Source organism: Cannabis sativa, chromosome 5, assembly GCF_029168945.1.
Source record: "Cannabis sativa cultivar Pink pepper isolate KNU-18-1 chromosome 5, ASM2916894v1, whole genome shotgun sequence".
In the NCBI taxonomy this organism is placed as follows: Eukaryota; Viridiplantae; Streptophyta; class Magnoliopsida; order Rosales; family Cannabaceae; genus Cannabis; species Cannabis sativa.
In genome coordinates, this window is record NC_083605.1 from 16,477,974 (window position 1) to 16,494,439 (window position 16,466).

The window sequence follows — 16,466 nt, forward strand, 5'->3', positions numbered from 1 at the left end:
GGGTTTGAGACCAAGCTTGACATTCCTCAACAAATCTGCTTGATTCGGCCTTTCAGTAAGTCTAATGTCAAGAAAGTGTTATTCGATATCCACTCCACCAAAAGCTTGGGTCTGGATGGTTTTGGCTCAGGTTTCTTCAAAGGGTTGTGGAATGAAATTGGTGAGGATGTTTCTCAAGCCATTTTTGGTTACTTTCAATTAGGAAACCTGCCAACAGAACTCAATGAGACTACGATCTCCCTTATCCCCAAGATTGATAACCCTAAGAATGCGAGTGATTATAGGTCGATCGCCTACTGCAATACCCTCTACAAGTGTATCTCTAAGATGATCTGTGCTCGGTTCTTAGAAGTGCTTCCTAACCTGATTCATGATAACTATGGAGCCTTTATCAAGAATAGGCAGCTGGCCCATAATATCTTGATCTTTCAAGATCTTCTTATAGGGTACACCAGGAAGAATGTCTCCGCTCAAAGCATCTTCAAGATTGATCTCGTTGTTGATTGGAGATTTATTTTTGACCTTTTAAAGGGCCTTTATTTCCCTGCCAAGTTCATTGATTGGATTTCACGTTGCCTCCATGGTGCTTCCTATTCCCTAATGATGAATGGTCACACCCATGGATCCTTTAAAGGGGAGAAAGGTCTTCGCCAAGGGGATCCAATGTCCCTGCTTCTCTTTGTGTTGACCATGGAATACGTGACTAGACTGCTGATTCTGAGATCCAGCTTGAAAGGATTTGGGTTTCACCCTCTATGTAAGTCCTTAAAACTTGTGAATCTTTGCTTTGCGGATGACTTGATTATTTTTTGTAAAGGAAATGAAAGATCGGTCAGGCATATTCATGAAGCTTTTAAAACTTTTAGTGAAACTACGGGCCTTACAGCTAACAACAATAAGTCTCTGGCTTATTTTGGTGGTGTGAGTGAGATACATAAAGAAAGAATCTTGAGGATGATGCAAATAGAAGAGGGAAGCTTCCCCCTTAACTATTTGGGCGTCCTACTTGGGTTGACTCAGTGGCGTGCCTCTAATTGTGGAGTTATTATTGATAAGATTCACAAAAAGCTACACAACAGGGCTAGTAGAAACTTGTCCTTTGTTGGAAGGGCACAATCGATTCACTTAGTTCTATTAGGAATTAGGAACTTCTGGATGAGCTTGTTTATTCTTCCTCAAAAAATCACTGCAGCTATTGACAAGTGTTGAAGGGACTTTCTCTGGGGGTCTAAAGGTAACCGTAGCAAGTTGCACTTGTCCTCTTGGGAAAAATTTTGCCTTCTGAAGAAGTATGGAGGCATTGGCTTTCGTGAGGGGAGAAAATGGAATACAACCTTGATGAAAAAATTTGTTTGGGCCATCTCGAGCAAATAAGATAACTTGTGGGTTAAGTGGATAAATGTTATTTACTTAAAGGGAAAAGATTTTTGGCAGGTTGAGTTTAAACTTGATGCGAGCTGGTATTTCAAGAAACTATTGCGACTGAGAAACACTATTGACATGTTAGATATGGTCAATTCTATTAAGAATGGTAAGTTCAAAACCAATTTGTTTTACATATCAGCTAACCCCATGCAAAAAGTTGATTATGCTAACCGAATTTGGCATAAGATGTGCATCCTGAAACATAGATTCATTGGTTGGCAAGCGATCAATAATCAGCTCTTGACAAGAGACCACATTAGCAAGATAGATTCATTAGTTGGCAAGCGATCAATAATCAGCTCTTGACAAGAGACCACATTAACAAGATCATGTTGATTCCAGATGATCTTTGTTCAGTGTGTATAGATGACAAAGACTCATGCTCACATCTTCATGGATTGCCCGAACACTTTGAAGGTTGTGGCTGAAGTTAGCAAATGGTTAGGGAGATTAGACTGCCGAAGAACTCCAAGGACTGGTATGATTGGTTTTCTAAACCCCTCAAAAACTTGCAAGAAAAATTGCTCAATGTTGTTTGCTTGGCTATTGTCTATAACATTTCGATTAATAGAAATAATTATATTTTTGAGCTTAGTTGCAAATTTGTCTCTTGTATTAGCATGGATATTAAGAAGGCTGTCAAATACAGGTGTATGAGCTATGTAGGTACTAGCAAAACATAACCCTAAGTGAAGCCTGTCTCTTGTACTTTTTCCTATTAAGTTTTCTTACCTTATTTATCTACATTAGCTTTATTTTTCTTATATTTATGTAAATTTCTCATGAAAGGAGTTATTTTCTAAAAGAAAAAGGAAAAAGTAAAAAAAAAAGTGGTAAAATTATAGTCCATTTTACATGATGTATTTTGGAGATCCAATTAAAGAGTGCTATATTCTTTCTTCAAAAGTATTATTTTATTCTTATGTTTATTTTTTTTGAATAAATTTTATTCTTGTCTTATTAATATGTATTATGTATATTATTATAGAAATATATTGTTTAAATGATATGAAAGAGATATAATAAAGTTGATAACATATATTATATTTTAAAATAGAGTATAGTTATTCTAATCTAATATGTAATTATTAAGTAGTAATTATATTGTTACTTTTGGTTATATATTCTATCCCTACTTATACGATGAATCTTTTTAAGCTTTCGAAAGTATTTGCTAAAAATATTCATTGTATGTGTGTTTGCTTTTAGTGGAGAGATAATGATGTTAAAGAAAGAGGCATTAGTATACCTGGGAGAAACTTTGCATGCAGAAGATGGTGGTATGGGCTTTCGAGACCTTCATTTGTTTAACTGAGTTTTTTTTGGCAAACAAGCTTCTCACATTTACAATGTCCTAAACTCTTTGGCTGGTCGTGTTCTAAATGTTTGTACTTCAGAAAGAGGTCATTTGCTGAAATTACTAAGTCCAAGTGAGGGTATTTTCTTCGAAAAAATATTTTGTGGGGAAAGGAACTCTTTGATACAGTGATGGTTTGGCGTGTTGGGAAAGGTATGGACATCAAAATTTACTCTGACAACTGGATTCCTTTAGTTCCGCCAGATATTGTGTCAACTCCTCACCAACTTGATGGGTTTGTAAAGGTCTCTTTGCTTCGTGACACTTCAGGTGTTTGGAATAAAGAGCTTGCTCGGTCTAGTTTTCTGGCTAATGAAGTTGAGGCTATCCTCTATTCCTTGGTCCGCGAACGATATTTTAGACAAACTTATTTGGAATTTTGTGAACTCTAGATGGTTTACTGTCAAGAGTGGCTATTGGCTAGCTCGTCATAACTTGGCTTTGAATAATGCCTCACTGTTTAATGGCTTTTTTGGATGGTGAAAGAAGATTTGGTCCCTTAACCTTCCCCCTATGGTAAGACTTTTAGTGTGGCAAATATCCCATAATTGCATTCCTACTAAAGTTAACTTGGCTCGTCATGGTCTCTTATATGATGATTTATGTCCCTTATGTGGGGTGGAAGAAAAAACCACTCATCATGCCCTTTGGGGCTGTCTTTCTTTGCTTCACTGTAGGAAGATTTGTAAGTTTTTGTTGGGTGACTTGTGGATCAATTGTGTGGATTTTCTTGACTTTATTCATAGATTTGTTGGTTCCCTTCCCAAAGAGTTGATTGAATTGGTTTTGGTTATTTTGTGGCGAATTTAGTTTCGACGTAACAGAAAAGTTCACAACAATATTGAGTTGACTCCTGAACTCAACACTAATTGGGCTAAGGACTATCTTGGAAACTTTCACAACAAACAACAGGTGTTGACTACTTTCCCGTCACAACGGAGAAGGACTATTCTGCCAATGCCCAAATGGGTTCCTCCCCCTCTTAGTTTTTTGAAAGTTAATACAAATGCTGCTCTTAATTCGTCTAATCATTACAGTGATCTGAGTATGGTGATTCGTGATGTTTTGGGTGTGGCTAAAGCTTTGGCTATTTGGTATGTGGAAGGTTTTTATGATCCTGACGTTGCTAAAGTTTTGGCTATCCGAAATGCTTTGACTCAATGTCTCTCCTTTGGGTATGACAACATCGTTGTTGAGTCTGATTGTCTAAATGTATGCTTGAAATTAAAAACAATGTTTCTATCATTACTTTTTCGGGTCTTGTATTATATGATATTGCTAAGCTTTGTAATAAGATCTATGTTGTTAGAATTGTCCATTGTCCTAGACCTTGTAATGGTGTTGCTTATACTTTGGCCAAACTTGCTTGGTCGGCAAGTAATAGTGTCATTTGGTGGCCAAGAAATTTCAATTGTATTCAAAATATGTTAATAGCAGATGTTATCTTTGAATAATTTCTCACCCCAGTTTTTTTTTTTTTTTGTTTTTTTGAGTGATTATTGCTCTTGGTATTTGATAGTTGGTATTTCCTATAGTTTTCTAAAGAAAAAAATTTAAAAGAAGAAAGAGAGAGATGCCATATATATATATATATATATATATATATATATATATATATATATAAATGAATGTGCCCTCCATTCCAAAAGAAAAAAAAAAGAAGAAGAAGAAATGACTGTGCCCATTCCCCCATCCAAGTGTACATTTAAAACTCACTTTATGTGGTGAATTGGTTAGAGGCCTAGTAGCTAGTTTGTAAGAAATGTAATTAATTAAACTAATTGCTATACCTCCAGCAGGGTCTGAGACCTGAGTGGCCCTGAGTTCTAAATTCAAAATAAATTTTGGGCTTCAGCTTGTGCTTGTGTGCTTGACCAACACCGTTTATAATTATTATATACCTAATAGGTGCAGTGGCTTAACTCCTACACTTGTTGTATAGTTTCGATACTTACCAACATAATCATACTTATTTATATGATCTACGAGTGAGTGTAGACACTAGTTTCTGCAATCTAGGCCTAGCTGAGTCGTTAAACCAGGGTAAGTGGTCCAATTATCGTATCCATGGACTCAATTGATTGTGGTCCTCCTCATATTGTAGATTTTTTAAATCACATCTCATAGTTGTTTAATTATTATATAATTACAATTTGTAGTACGGACTGAACAGTGTCAGTTGACCCATGGCCTTTCCAAAAGTCGATTTCTTAAGGCACATTGATGATGAACTTTTTTCTTCATATGGTTTGAAAATTTGTACATATAAAATAAAATAAAAAGTTGTTTTCATCAAAATGAAACAAAGTAATTAGTATGTAAAAAGTTCATGATCACGGCTAGATAACAATTAGTTAAAAAAAATTCCCATCTCACTCGTATGAACATGCTACGGGCATTTAGGCAAATAGTAAACAAAAAATACAAGGAAAACAATGGGTAAAGGAGCACATTAACCGAACTTGTGTACAGTGATTAAGGCAAAACCATTCTGGTTCAGCGGCTTCAATAACTAATCTGAATTGGTACACATTTACTTTTAAGTTCTACCATCAACGTCAAAACCAGCGCCGGTCCAACCTGGAGCAGGTGGCCCTTTACCTTTGGGCACAGCCCCAAGTCCTCTTCCTTTTCCTTGAAACTGATTCTTCTTCCTTCCTCTTCCTTCTCCCTCAGCGGAAATGTGTTGATTGATCCCATTCACAGCTTGAGTGTTTCCAGAATTTCCTTCATTAGTGATGTTTTTTCTGCCCCCACCCCCTGCTTCGGTTGAATTAGTAGCTGAGGAAGCATCTGTTGCAATGATAGTCGGAGGAGGCCCTGTTGAGACCCCATCCTAGAAATAGTTCCATATGCAAACAATGAAAATCATTTTTCTAAAGCCAAAATATACTTAACATGGACTCTGAGTGGCAATAAGTAATTACCAAAGTAATCATAATAACATCTTCTTGCACAAAACTAACAGCCGTTACACAAAATGCAAATATTGTTTTCATATTTTGATAAACCCATGTCAGTTTTTTTATCCATGGAACTAGAAGAAAAATATTCCCTTTTTGTCTTCCAACATTTTCTGGTGGCCTGATCCATGGAGTGGTGCACTTGACCAAATTTCTCAAACATGAGTTTACATTATTTAAGGTTGACTATGTTAATTTATTACTCAAGTCATGCAGTAAGGGTCAAAGTTTATCATAAGATTTGGTGTTTAATAAGTCACTTTATACCTAGCAATTCTAAAGTTTTAAGCCTCAAAAAATGTTGTTGGAAAAAAGAATGAAATTAAGTTTAAGATAATCCAAAGAACACTACTCAAGACCACTTAGAGCCACCGAAATTTTAATGAGACTGAAGACCATTCAGAACCCCAAAATTTCAATGGGGTTGAACCCACTGATGAGCGAGAAACAGTTACAGCAGTTATCTTGTATCCTCAAACTGCAACATATAGATCATAAAGTGAAATCCAGGTATGGTACTGGCAGATGGGTCCATCAAAGCTATTAACTATGCTACGAATGTAGAATGGAGAACTTACATGAGAAACTGCAGCTGATGATGCTCTACCAGGATTCAATGCTTCTAATCTTCTCTTTAACTCTTCCAGCCTAGCAAACTGAGTTTGGCTACTTTCTTGAACCTAATTTAGAAGTAGTTCAAAAGCAATTTGTTATGACAGCAAGCATATATACCTATCCAAAAAGTATAAATAAAGAATCAGCCACATTTGAACCAGATATTATACCAGCTGGTTTAAGTCTTCACAAAGCTTTTGCTTAGCTTCTTCCTCGTCCTTCACCACCTTCGATGCTGCTTCCCACGTCTAAAGTAAATAAAACAAGTTCAAAAAAGGAACCAAGACACATTTAACAAATATATTGCAGAATGATAGACTTGTCATGTTATAAAAATGGATAAAAGACAATATCATATCTCAAATATATGCAACGGAGATGTGCAAAGCACCACAGTAAACTCATTTCTAAGAAGAACATACCTTCCGTGCTTCCTCTTCCTTCACTTTGGCCAAACGAATTTTCTCAGTGGATATCTCTATTTTCTTTCTTAAATGTTCAAGTGCTAAAAATGACAGCATAATGGAAAAAGGTGGGAAAAAAATCACTGAACCATAGAAATAAACAAGAACACCAAAGAAAAGGAAATCATATTGATGGTGTACCAACCTGCTTTCTTTGGCCCAGCTGTAAGTTTCAATTCCATATTAAGACTCGCAAGCTCTCGTTCAACATCGCGAATTTTAGAGTAATTTTCATCAATGTATCTAGAAGATATTATAATCTCAAATTGTAAGCCGTGGAATTTACCAACTATCATTAGATATGAACTAATCCGTAATCGAAAACATCAAAGGGAAATGATATTTTAGGAAATGTGAAGGAACCAAATTTGAATTATCCTCTAGTTGGTAATTAAACAAATAAAAATCATGTGAACAATTCACCAAAATTTGTTTCCGAATTGTGTAAGTAAACACATAAATTAAATAGACACTAGACAGGAAAGGGGAAATACTTCTCTTCTGTTCTATCCCCCATCTATTAGTATTAGGATCAATATGCTATTAGTATTATTCAAAACAACCCCATTTCCATCTCAAGTACATCCTTAATCACATCACTTAATCCTTTCAAATAATATCCAAAAAGAAAAAACAACGATTGAAATGCAACTAAAACTGAGTTTTCTTTTTATCCTCAAAAGTGCTAATTTTGATCATACATGAAGATTTACTGAGTTCCAACTAATTATTATTTTTTCCAAGTGATTTTTCGCATTAGTAAAGCAATTTTTGTACAATTCAAAGCATTAATCCAATCATCAATTCACAGCATTCATCCAATATTCAATTCAGTAATCCAGAGGACGAAACAGTAATAGATCTGATGAAAATGTGAAAAAGTGAGAAAAGAAAAAACTTACTTCCTCAATTGAAGTTGCTCTGCCTCAATTATCTGCCACCAAAAAAAAAAACCCAAGAAATTCAATAAAATGAAGCTGAGGAAAGTGGAGATAAATGGAGCGAAAAAGAGACCTTCTCAGTGTAGGCAATGACAGGGGCTTCACGAGAGAGGCCGTCGGGTCCGATCTCAGGAAGCAGTGAGGGATTTGGTGATGGGGCCGAACCCATTCTCGTTCGATAGGGAGAAAATTTGACTTCAATTTGAATCAGATTTCTTTTCAAATATTTATTAAATTTAATTTCAATAAAGGTTTAGTATAGTTCTTCAATCTTGCTTTGCATTCATTTTGAGAGCAAACATGTGCTCGCACGAGAAACAAAACGTGGTTAGAGGTTAAAAATAGTTCTCTAAATCATGTCCAATATCTTTCAAAGTTGAATTTTGGTTAAGAAAGTAAAAGACTGGAAAAATATTAAAAAAAAAAAAATAATAGAATATAATAAATAATAAATTTTTATATTTGATATGGAAAGAAAAATTATATTGTAAAACACTTGACTCAACTAAATTTTTCATATCAAATTTGAAAACTGATTTTTTTTTTCTACACACTTTTTTCTTTCCTTACTAAAATTTAACTTTCAAATTTAACCTAAAAAATTCAAATAATTTTCAATTCAATGACCTTGTTGAAATTTCATTTTTATCCTTTTTATGGTAAAAATTAAAAAAAAAATATATATATATATATAGAAAAACAATATAAAGTGTTATAGTCATGGAAAGACCTACACCAAGACTAGGGAGTACAATTGACCACCCTAAAAAATGATCAACCTTCATTTTTTTCTTTTATAATTTCTTGAAAGAACATTTTTTATAATTTTCTCTATATAATTTTATTTTCATTTATGTGTTAGAACTTATTTTATTATGATCTATATTTGCTAACATGTATCTTAATTATAAATCTATAATTTAACAATCTAAGTATGAACAATCTTAAAACAATAAATAAATACATATAAAGTTTAAAAAACTTTACAAAAAGGGCAGCGGAATAAATATCTTATTTCGTTCCATTATCCAACACTTGAACCTTTCTGTTGTAGAGTATTATTAAGAATTGAACTTGGATATTTTCTCCTTTGATGGTGTTCATCATAGTCTTCCACAAAGATCTGAGTATCAATTACTTGAATTGTGTGGGCTAATACTCACTTTGAACAATTTAGAAAATGAGTTTTGCTAGTGAATTTTGAAATAGTTTAAAGAAGAGAAAAGGCTATCTGACATAGTGTTTGCCCAAATTTTAACGACAATGACGTGTCAAGAGTAGCAACACGTGGCACAAAAATACTGAGACTAAATTAATGAAAAATATGTAAAGTCATGATCGTTAATCATGAAGGGTGGTCTGACCATTAGAATGAAAGTCAAACAATCACCCTTTCCCCTAGCTTGAGTAAGGTGGGCATCTCCGAGAAGGAAAAATAATGGACTAACACCTTCGTAAGCAGGATGAACAATCAACACGCACCCACATGCCAAGTTAGTCTAGGGGGTATATACTACTACCCCTTACCTCCCAAAGGGTTGGTCTAAGGGTATACCCTCACCCCCTACACCTTCATGGTACGAGTCATGACTTTTATCGTAGAACAATGACATTCGCAAGGGTGTGTGGGGACATCGACATTGTATCATAGTTACTGACAACAAGCGAGGGGTTAAACCCTTCCCCCCCCAACTTGGGTTTTGAGAGGGGGGGGGGGCCCGCAAACTTGGGTCTTGGGGGTGGGGGGTCACCCAACTATGGTGTTTGTCACCCCCTCCCAACTTGGGTCTTGAGGGGGGAGGGGGGGTCACCCAACTATGGTGGTTGTCCCTGTTGGAAACATTTTACCAGGATCTAGATTGACTAACAAGTATGTTTCATTAACATCCTAATATTAATTTCTAAAACAATAAAATAAACACATATAAAGTTTAAGAAAACCTTACATTGGGTGCAGCGGAATGTAATGACTCCTTCCGTTCAGATCTCTAGCCCTTGATTCCTTTCTGTAGCAGAGCATTATCAAGATCTGAAACTGGATCTCTTTCTCTCCTTCTTGAGCCTGATTCTCCTTCTTGTTGATTGGATTCTTCACAGCCTTACACACTATGATTGAGATACCACTTGATGTGTGAGGGTACTCACTCTATCACTCAAGGTATGAAAATTTGAAGAACAAAAGAGAGGGAAGGTGTTTCAGCTATAGGTATGGAATAGGAGGCTCAACTTTTCTGAAGACAAGAATTTTCATCATCTTTAAGTGTGAGCCATCACTATTTATTTATAGGTAACCACCTAGGTTTAGGTTAGATTTAATTAGCATTAAAATATTAGAAAAATAAATGGTAAAATCATGCATAGTGGCCGGCCATGGGTATTGGATTAAGCCCCACTTTGTAATTTTGCCATTTTGTAATTTTCCCATCTCATTTTCTCAAAAACGCTAATTTTCCAATTTAACCATTTAAATCCCAATTCCAATTATTTAATAACTAAAAATTAATTATTAAATAATATTGTCATTTAATATATTTATTAATTAGACTAATCTAAGTCTCTTAATTAACAAATAAAACCTACAATCTCTTTTCTTCACAATTTTGTCCTTGCTTAGTGAAAATTCATAAACTAGACATAGCCTAATTTTAGAATTTTAATTGATTAATTAAAATCAATTAACTAAGTCTTACAAGCAGTATGGTCTCAAATGTTGGAAATATTTTACCAGGATCTAGATTTACTAACAAGTATGTTTCATTAACATCCTAATATGAATTCTCTAAAACAATGAAATAAACACATATAAAGTTTAAGAAACCTTACATTGGGTGCAGCAGAATATAATGACTCCTTCCGTTCAGATCTCTAGGCCTTGATTCCTTTCTGTAGCAGAGCATTATCAAGATCTGAACCTGGATCTCTTTCTCTCCTTCTTGAGCCCGATTCCCCTTCTTGTTGATTGGATTCTTCACAGTCTTCCACACTATGATTGAGATACCACTTGATGTGTGTGGGCACTCACTATATCACTCAAGGTTTGAAATTATGAAGAAGAAAAAGAAGAGAAGTGGCTTCAGCCTAGAAAGAAAGAAGGCTTAGGAAAAATTTCTGAAAGTTAAATTTCATCAATCTTTAAGTGTGAGCCATCACTATCTATTTATAGGTAACCACCTAGGTTTAGGTTAGATTTATTTGACATTAAAATATTAGAAAAAATAAATGGTAAAACCTCCACTAAGTGGCCGGCCATGGGTATTGGATTGGGCCCCACTTTGCAATTTTGCTATTTTGTCATTTTTCCATCTCATTTTCTCAAAAACACTAATTTTTCAATTTAACCACTTAAATACCAATTCCAATTATTTAATAACTAAAAATTAATTATTAAATAATATTGTAATTTAATATATTTATTAATTAGACTTAATAAAGTCTCTTAATTAATAATTGGTTGTTTTGATCGTACGCAACAGCAACTAACAGTGTTCCTCCATACTTCGTCTTCAAGAATGTTCCGTCAATACTAATCACAGGACGACAAAACTTAAATCCCCTCTACAAGCATCGAGTGACCAGAAAAAGTACTTAAATCCCCTCCTTATAGTACCCGGATTCTTCTGTTCCAGCATGTAGAAGTAACCATATAACTTTGTATAAGATTCTGCTGAAGTACCCCTCTTGTACATAACTGCCTTCTCTCTACACCTCCAAGCTTTCTCATAACTCATCTTGATGCCACATTCATCAAACACCCTCTGTATATCTTTTGCCTTGTAGTTAGATCCATCTGATGTGTACTTGTTCTTAATAATGTGACCAATAACCCACAGTGTTGCTTGACGGTGATCAGAATATCTAGAATCCAAGTAACATGTGTGTTCGCTGTGAAACACAGTAACCTCATGTTGGGTTTTGTGCCCTAAATAAAACTCATTTCAATATAATCAGATTTACTTATTAATAAAGATCAGAAATAACATTTAATGTTGCATGGTTCACATGATTTATTTCATGATTATATATATAATGTATGAATTCTATTTAAGTCTAGAACATATGAATTTGTTAATGATTATAGTGTTGTCAGCAAAGTGGAATATAATCTTGATTATATGTTCGAAAGTTTATTCCCTGATTTGTCAGTTCACTGGATTTAGACTGGCATGATAATCAGCGATAGGTATTCTTACACCTTGGATAAGTGTTATGCCCTTTCCAGGGCATTGGCAAAGTTTACCAGTATCGGATGTATGGAGTATACATCGGAAGGGACCGATATTGAACTTTGATTAGATATATTAAAATTTACCGTAATATCTATTCAATTCAATATCACCCGTTGATCCTAGATCAAATGATTTTAATCCTGATATGGTTAGGTTCGATCTCAAGAGTATTATACATATTCTTTGATTTGTTAGTTAAGCCTACTTTTGAACAGTCAGGGTGATACGTACATTTTGGGAACATGATAGTATAATTGAGTGGGAGCGCTAACATAAATATGGAGTCTATAACTTCTATAAGAATTTAGAAGTGAAACGATGATATCCTTCGAGCTTGGCTAAACAGAGATAAATGGTGGAGATCTCATTTCACTTCGCTGAAATATCATTTATACGGAGCTAAGTGTTTTAAGGATAAAATACATTGAAGGTGTAACGGTAATTTAGTGCCTATTGAATGTAGATCATCTATTAGAGGGTCATTGATCAAATTAATTAGTAATATAACAATGGATAACTAATGACGTATCTATATTGTAAAGGCCGCTTAGTTTAATTTGGAAATTAGAAGTTAATTAAGATTTAATTATGAAAATTATTTATAGATATTTAAATAATTATTTATGTTGTTATATTTGAATTAAGAATGCATTTTTATGTCATATAGCGAAATTTCATAATTTTGCATTTTCGGTGCCCGGCAACATGGAACGCGGTGAATGGCTCAGTAGAATCACAATTTTAGTATTTTAGTATATTGGGGCAGTTTATTTAGACATTGGGAATGTCGGGATTAGTCAGGAATTTAGAATTTCCCAAAATACCCTTTAGTACCCTTTATGTCTTTTAGTGTGGGAAGGGCAAAATGGTCTTTTTGCCCATTTGTATTTTGTCCTTTAGTGGACTTTATTTTTAAGTTATTAATCAGGTTTTTAAGGTTTATTTGGCTGTAGTGATTTAATAAAACTATTATTTTATCCCATTTTATCCATTTTTCTAAAAAAGTAAGAAATTGAAAAAGATAACATCTCTCTCTATCTCTTCAAACTCTCTCTCTCGTTTTTCTTTTAAGAACCCAGCTAGGGTTTGTGAATTTGCTGCTTCATCTAAGGTTTTCAATCAAGTTCTTTGTGATCTTTAATCTAGTTAAGGTTCTTAGCTCTTTCCTTCATATTTTCTTGATTTGTAAGAAAAGAAATTATGCATGTAATGGAGTTTAGTTGCTATTGTGGTTGTTTGTTGTTGATTTCAGAAGTTAGGATATGATTTAATATGTTGATTCAAGCAAGATTGTGTTGGTGTTTTTTGATTTTAACTAAGTTTGGAATTTTGACTCAAAACCTTAATTTTAATGGTAAAATGATGAAATCTATTGTTGTGCGTGTTGTAGTTGATTGCTGTTGTTTTCAGAGGTTATATTATGCTTTTTTGAGTAGATTAAATCAAGTTTTGATGCATGTTTATTAGATTTAACCAAGTTTGAGTTTTGAACTCAAAGCTTGGAGCTTTAATGGTGGATTTTGATTTTATGCATGAAGCTTTGTTTTGTTGCTTTAGAAATGTATATTAGGGTCTAATTAGCAGGTCTGGAAAGTTTGGTTGAGTTTGGAAACGTTTTGATTAGGGGTTTGATTTTTGTGGGATTTCTGGGTAAAACTGGCTAACCGGTTTTACACTGCCTGTAAAACCGGTTACCCGGATTTTCCAGCAGGGATGAAAACCGATTTTTCTCAGCTTGTCATTTCGTGCTAGTTTCAGGTTTTCAGGCAGTTTGTTCCCTGCTAGTTTGGGGTATTTTTGTATTAAGTTACAGTAGGTTAAGAGTGGTTTTAAAACCTTTGTCCCAGTTGTGATTTAGCGTGTCACTTATCAGTGTTGTGATTGTTACGTTTTAGGAGCCTATAATTCGCCGAGCTAATCGTTCCACTCGGGTTGACTGACACACCTAAATTTGGAATTGAGATAAGATTAGTATAAAAGTATGCATATGTATTTACATGTTTAGCGTGCATGTTAGGAAGCCTGTTAGATTACATTAGATATGTATGTTGGCTTCGTACCATCCGACAGTATCACATCGGTAAGGCTAGAGTATGACTAGCGGATGGAGTACGACCAGTGTACCGAGTATAGGCTGATATTATGGTCGGTGGTACTGTACTGTTTGACTGTATCACATCGGTAAAGCTAGAGTATGACTAGCAGCTAGAGTATGACTAGTGTACCGAGTATAGGCTGATATTGTAACACATCGGTAAGGCTAGAGTATGACTAGTGGCTGGAGTATGACTAGTGTACCGAGTATAGGCTGTTAATTTGTCAAAAGTACCGTCGTACGAACATTCGAGACTCAGTACCATGTGGGACACGGGGATTAGGGTTGTGGTCAGGGGTATGGGCATCTGACCATAACCCGGGATTTATGTATGTTTATGATTTATGCTTTTCTTACTGAGTCTGTCGACTCACAGTGCTATGTTTATGTGTAGGTAAGGGCAAGGCCAAGGCTGAGGAACCGTGAGGACGAGCCGATGAAGATTGTACATGTCGGGGCGGTTAGGCCTGGAGCGTACGATCCTCGGGACAGCAGCGCTTTTGTAGTTAGTCGCTGGGCGACAAATATTTGTAAAGAATTATTTAACTTTTGTAAAGTATTTTGTAATCGGGATCCCGAGTATTTTGTATGAAATATTCTAAGTTTTAATTAAAGAAGCAAAATTTTAATTAATCACGATTTCCATAAACCTCGTTGATTAGCAACGAGCTGCACAGTACGTTTAAAAATCACATAACATGCCTACTCTAGTTAGGGTGTTACATATATCGTGGAACATATAGAGCGTTCTATATGACTGAGAGTGCAATTCCAAGTTCTAAGTGTGGATTCAATAAGGAATTAATAAGTTAGGGAATTTACTTGGTAAATTCGGTTCCTTATTGGAAGCTCTAAAATATAGGCCCATGGTCCCCATACTAGTTGAGACCATACTGCTTGTAAGACTCAGTTAATTGATTTTAATTAATCAATAATAATTCTAAAGTTAGACTATGTCTACTTTGTGAATTTTCACTAAGCAAGGGTGAAATTGTAAGAAAAGAGATTCTATGTTTTATTTATTAATTAAGAGACTTTGTGGTATGTTTTATTTTCTTTTTTAAAGTGACTAGTCTTTGTGTTTTAATTTATTAGTTTATGTGTTTTATGTCTATAGTTCAATTTTTTAGTTATCTGTATTAAGTAACTAGTTTTTATGTTTAATTGTTGTTTTGTTGTTTCATATAAGTGATTTCTAAGTTTTAGGTTTTGATTTGGTTAATTAATTCAGAAAACTGATTTTTATATATACTAGTTTTTAATTTGTTGTTTTACGTAATCGGTTTTTATATTTTAATTTTTTAATTAGTTATTTGATATAATCAATTTCTGTGATTTAATTTATAAGTAATTGTAAAAATTCTTCAACAATATATTTTATTTTATATTTTATTATATTTTTTTTCATTGTTTTAGGTGTCTTATGTTTGTTTACATTTTTAGTTGATTGCAATAGGTAACTAGTTTCTATATTTAATTGTTATTTTCGTTATTTTAGATAACTAGTTCTAAATTTTAGTTTAATTAACATAATTTTTTTTTTTTTGTGTGTCATATATTTTAAATAGTTTATATATAAACATAACTGGTTTCTTTGTGTCAGATTACAACGTCTAACTTTAGTAACAATTTCGATGTCTAACTCCTGTGACAACTCCAAGTTCTAATGCTAGTGACTTTTCAGTAATGACAACAACTCCGACAAATTTTTTAATAATTTTTCCGATAACAATAATAATTTCGAAGAATATTCTTATTCTATTTTCTATTGTTTTCGACTAATATTTTGTTTTAGTATATATGCTCCATTTAGGAATATATTGTTGGGTTTTATGCCCTAAATAAAACTCATTTCAACATAATCAGATTTACTTATTAATAAAGATCAGAAATAACATTTAATGTTGCATGGTTCACATGATTTATTTCATGATTATATATACATAATGTATGAATTCTATTTAAGTCCAGAACATATGAATTTGTTAATGATTATAGTGTTGTCAGCACAGTGGAATATAATCTTAATTATATGTTCGAAAGTTTATTCCCTGATTTGTCAGTTCACTGGATTTAGACTTACATGATAATCAGCGATAGGTATCCTTACACCTTGGATAAGTGTTATGTTCTTTCTAGGGCATTGGCAAAGTTTACCAGTGTCGGATGTATGGAGTATACATCGGAAGGGACCGATATTGAACTTTGATTAGATATGTTAAAATTTACCGTAATATCTATTCAATTAAATATCACCCGTTGATTCTAGATCAAATGATCTTAATCCTGATATGGTTAGGTTCGATCTCAAGAGTATTATACATGTTCTTTGATTTGTTAGTTAAGCCTAATTTTGGGTCAGGGTGATACGTACATTTTG

The 16,466-nt window shown here is 34.0% G+C and overlaps 1 protein-coding gene across 1 annotated transcript; it reads right to left on the bottom strand.

Moving 5' to 3' along the window:
* Positions 1-5,002: 5,002 nt before the first annotated feature.
* LOC133037826 (uncharacterized) lies at positions 5,003-8,125 on the bottom strand. Its single transcript, XM_061115470.1, has 7 exons — positions 7,839-8,125; positions 7,727-7,758; positions 6,970-7,067; positions 6,783-6,865; positions 6,531-6,608; positions 6,324-6,425; positions 5,003-5,618 (listed from the first exon to the last, which is right to left on the bottom strand). Exons 1-7 carry the CDS (start codon positions 7,932-7,934, stop codon positions 5,322-5,324), a joined length of 786 nt encoding a protein of 261 aa, XP_060971453.1. The 5' UTR covers positions 7,935-8,125; the 3' UTR covers positions 5,003-5,321.
* Positions 8,126-16,466: the final 8,341 nt, after the last annotated feature.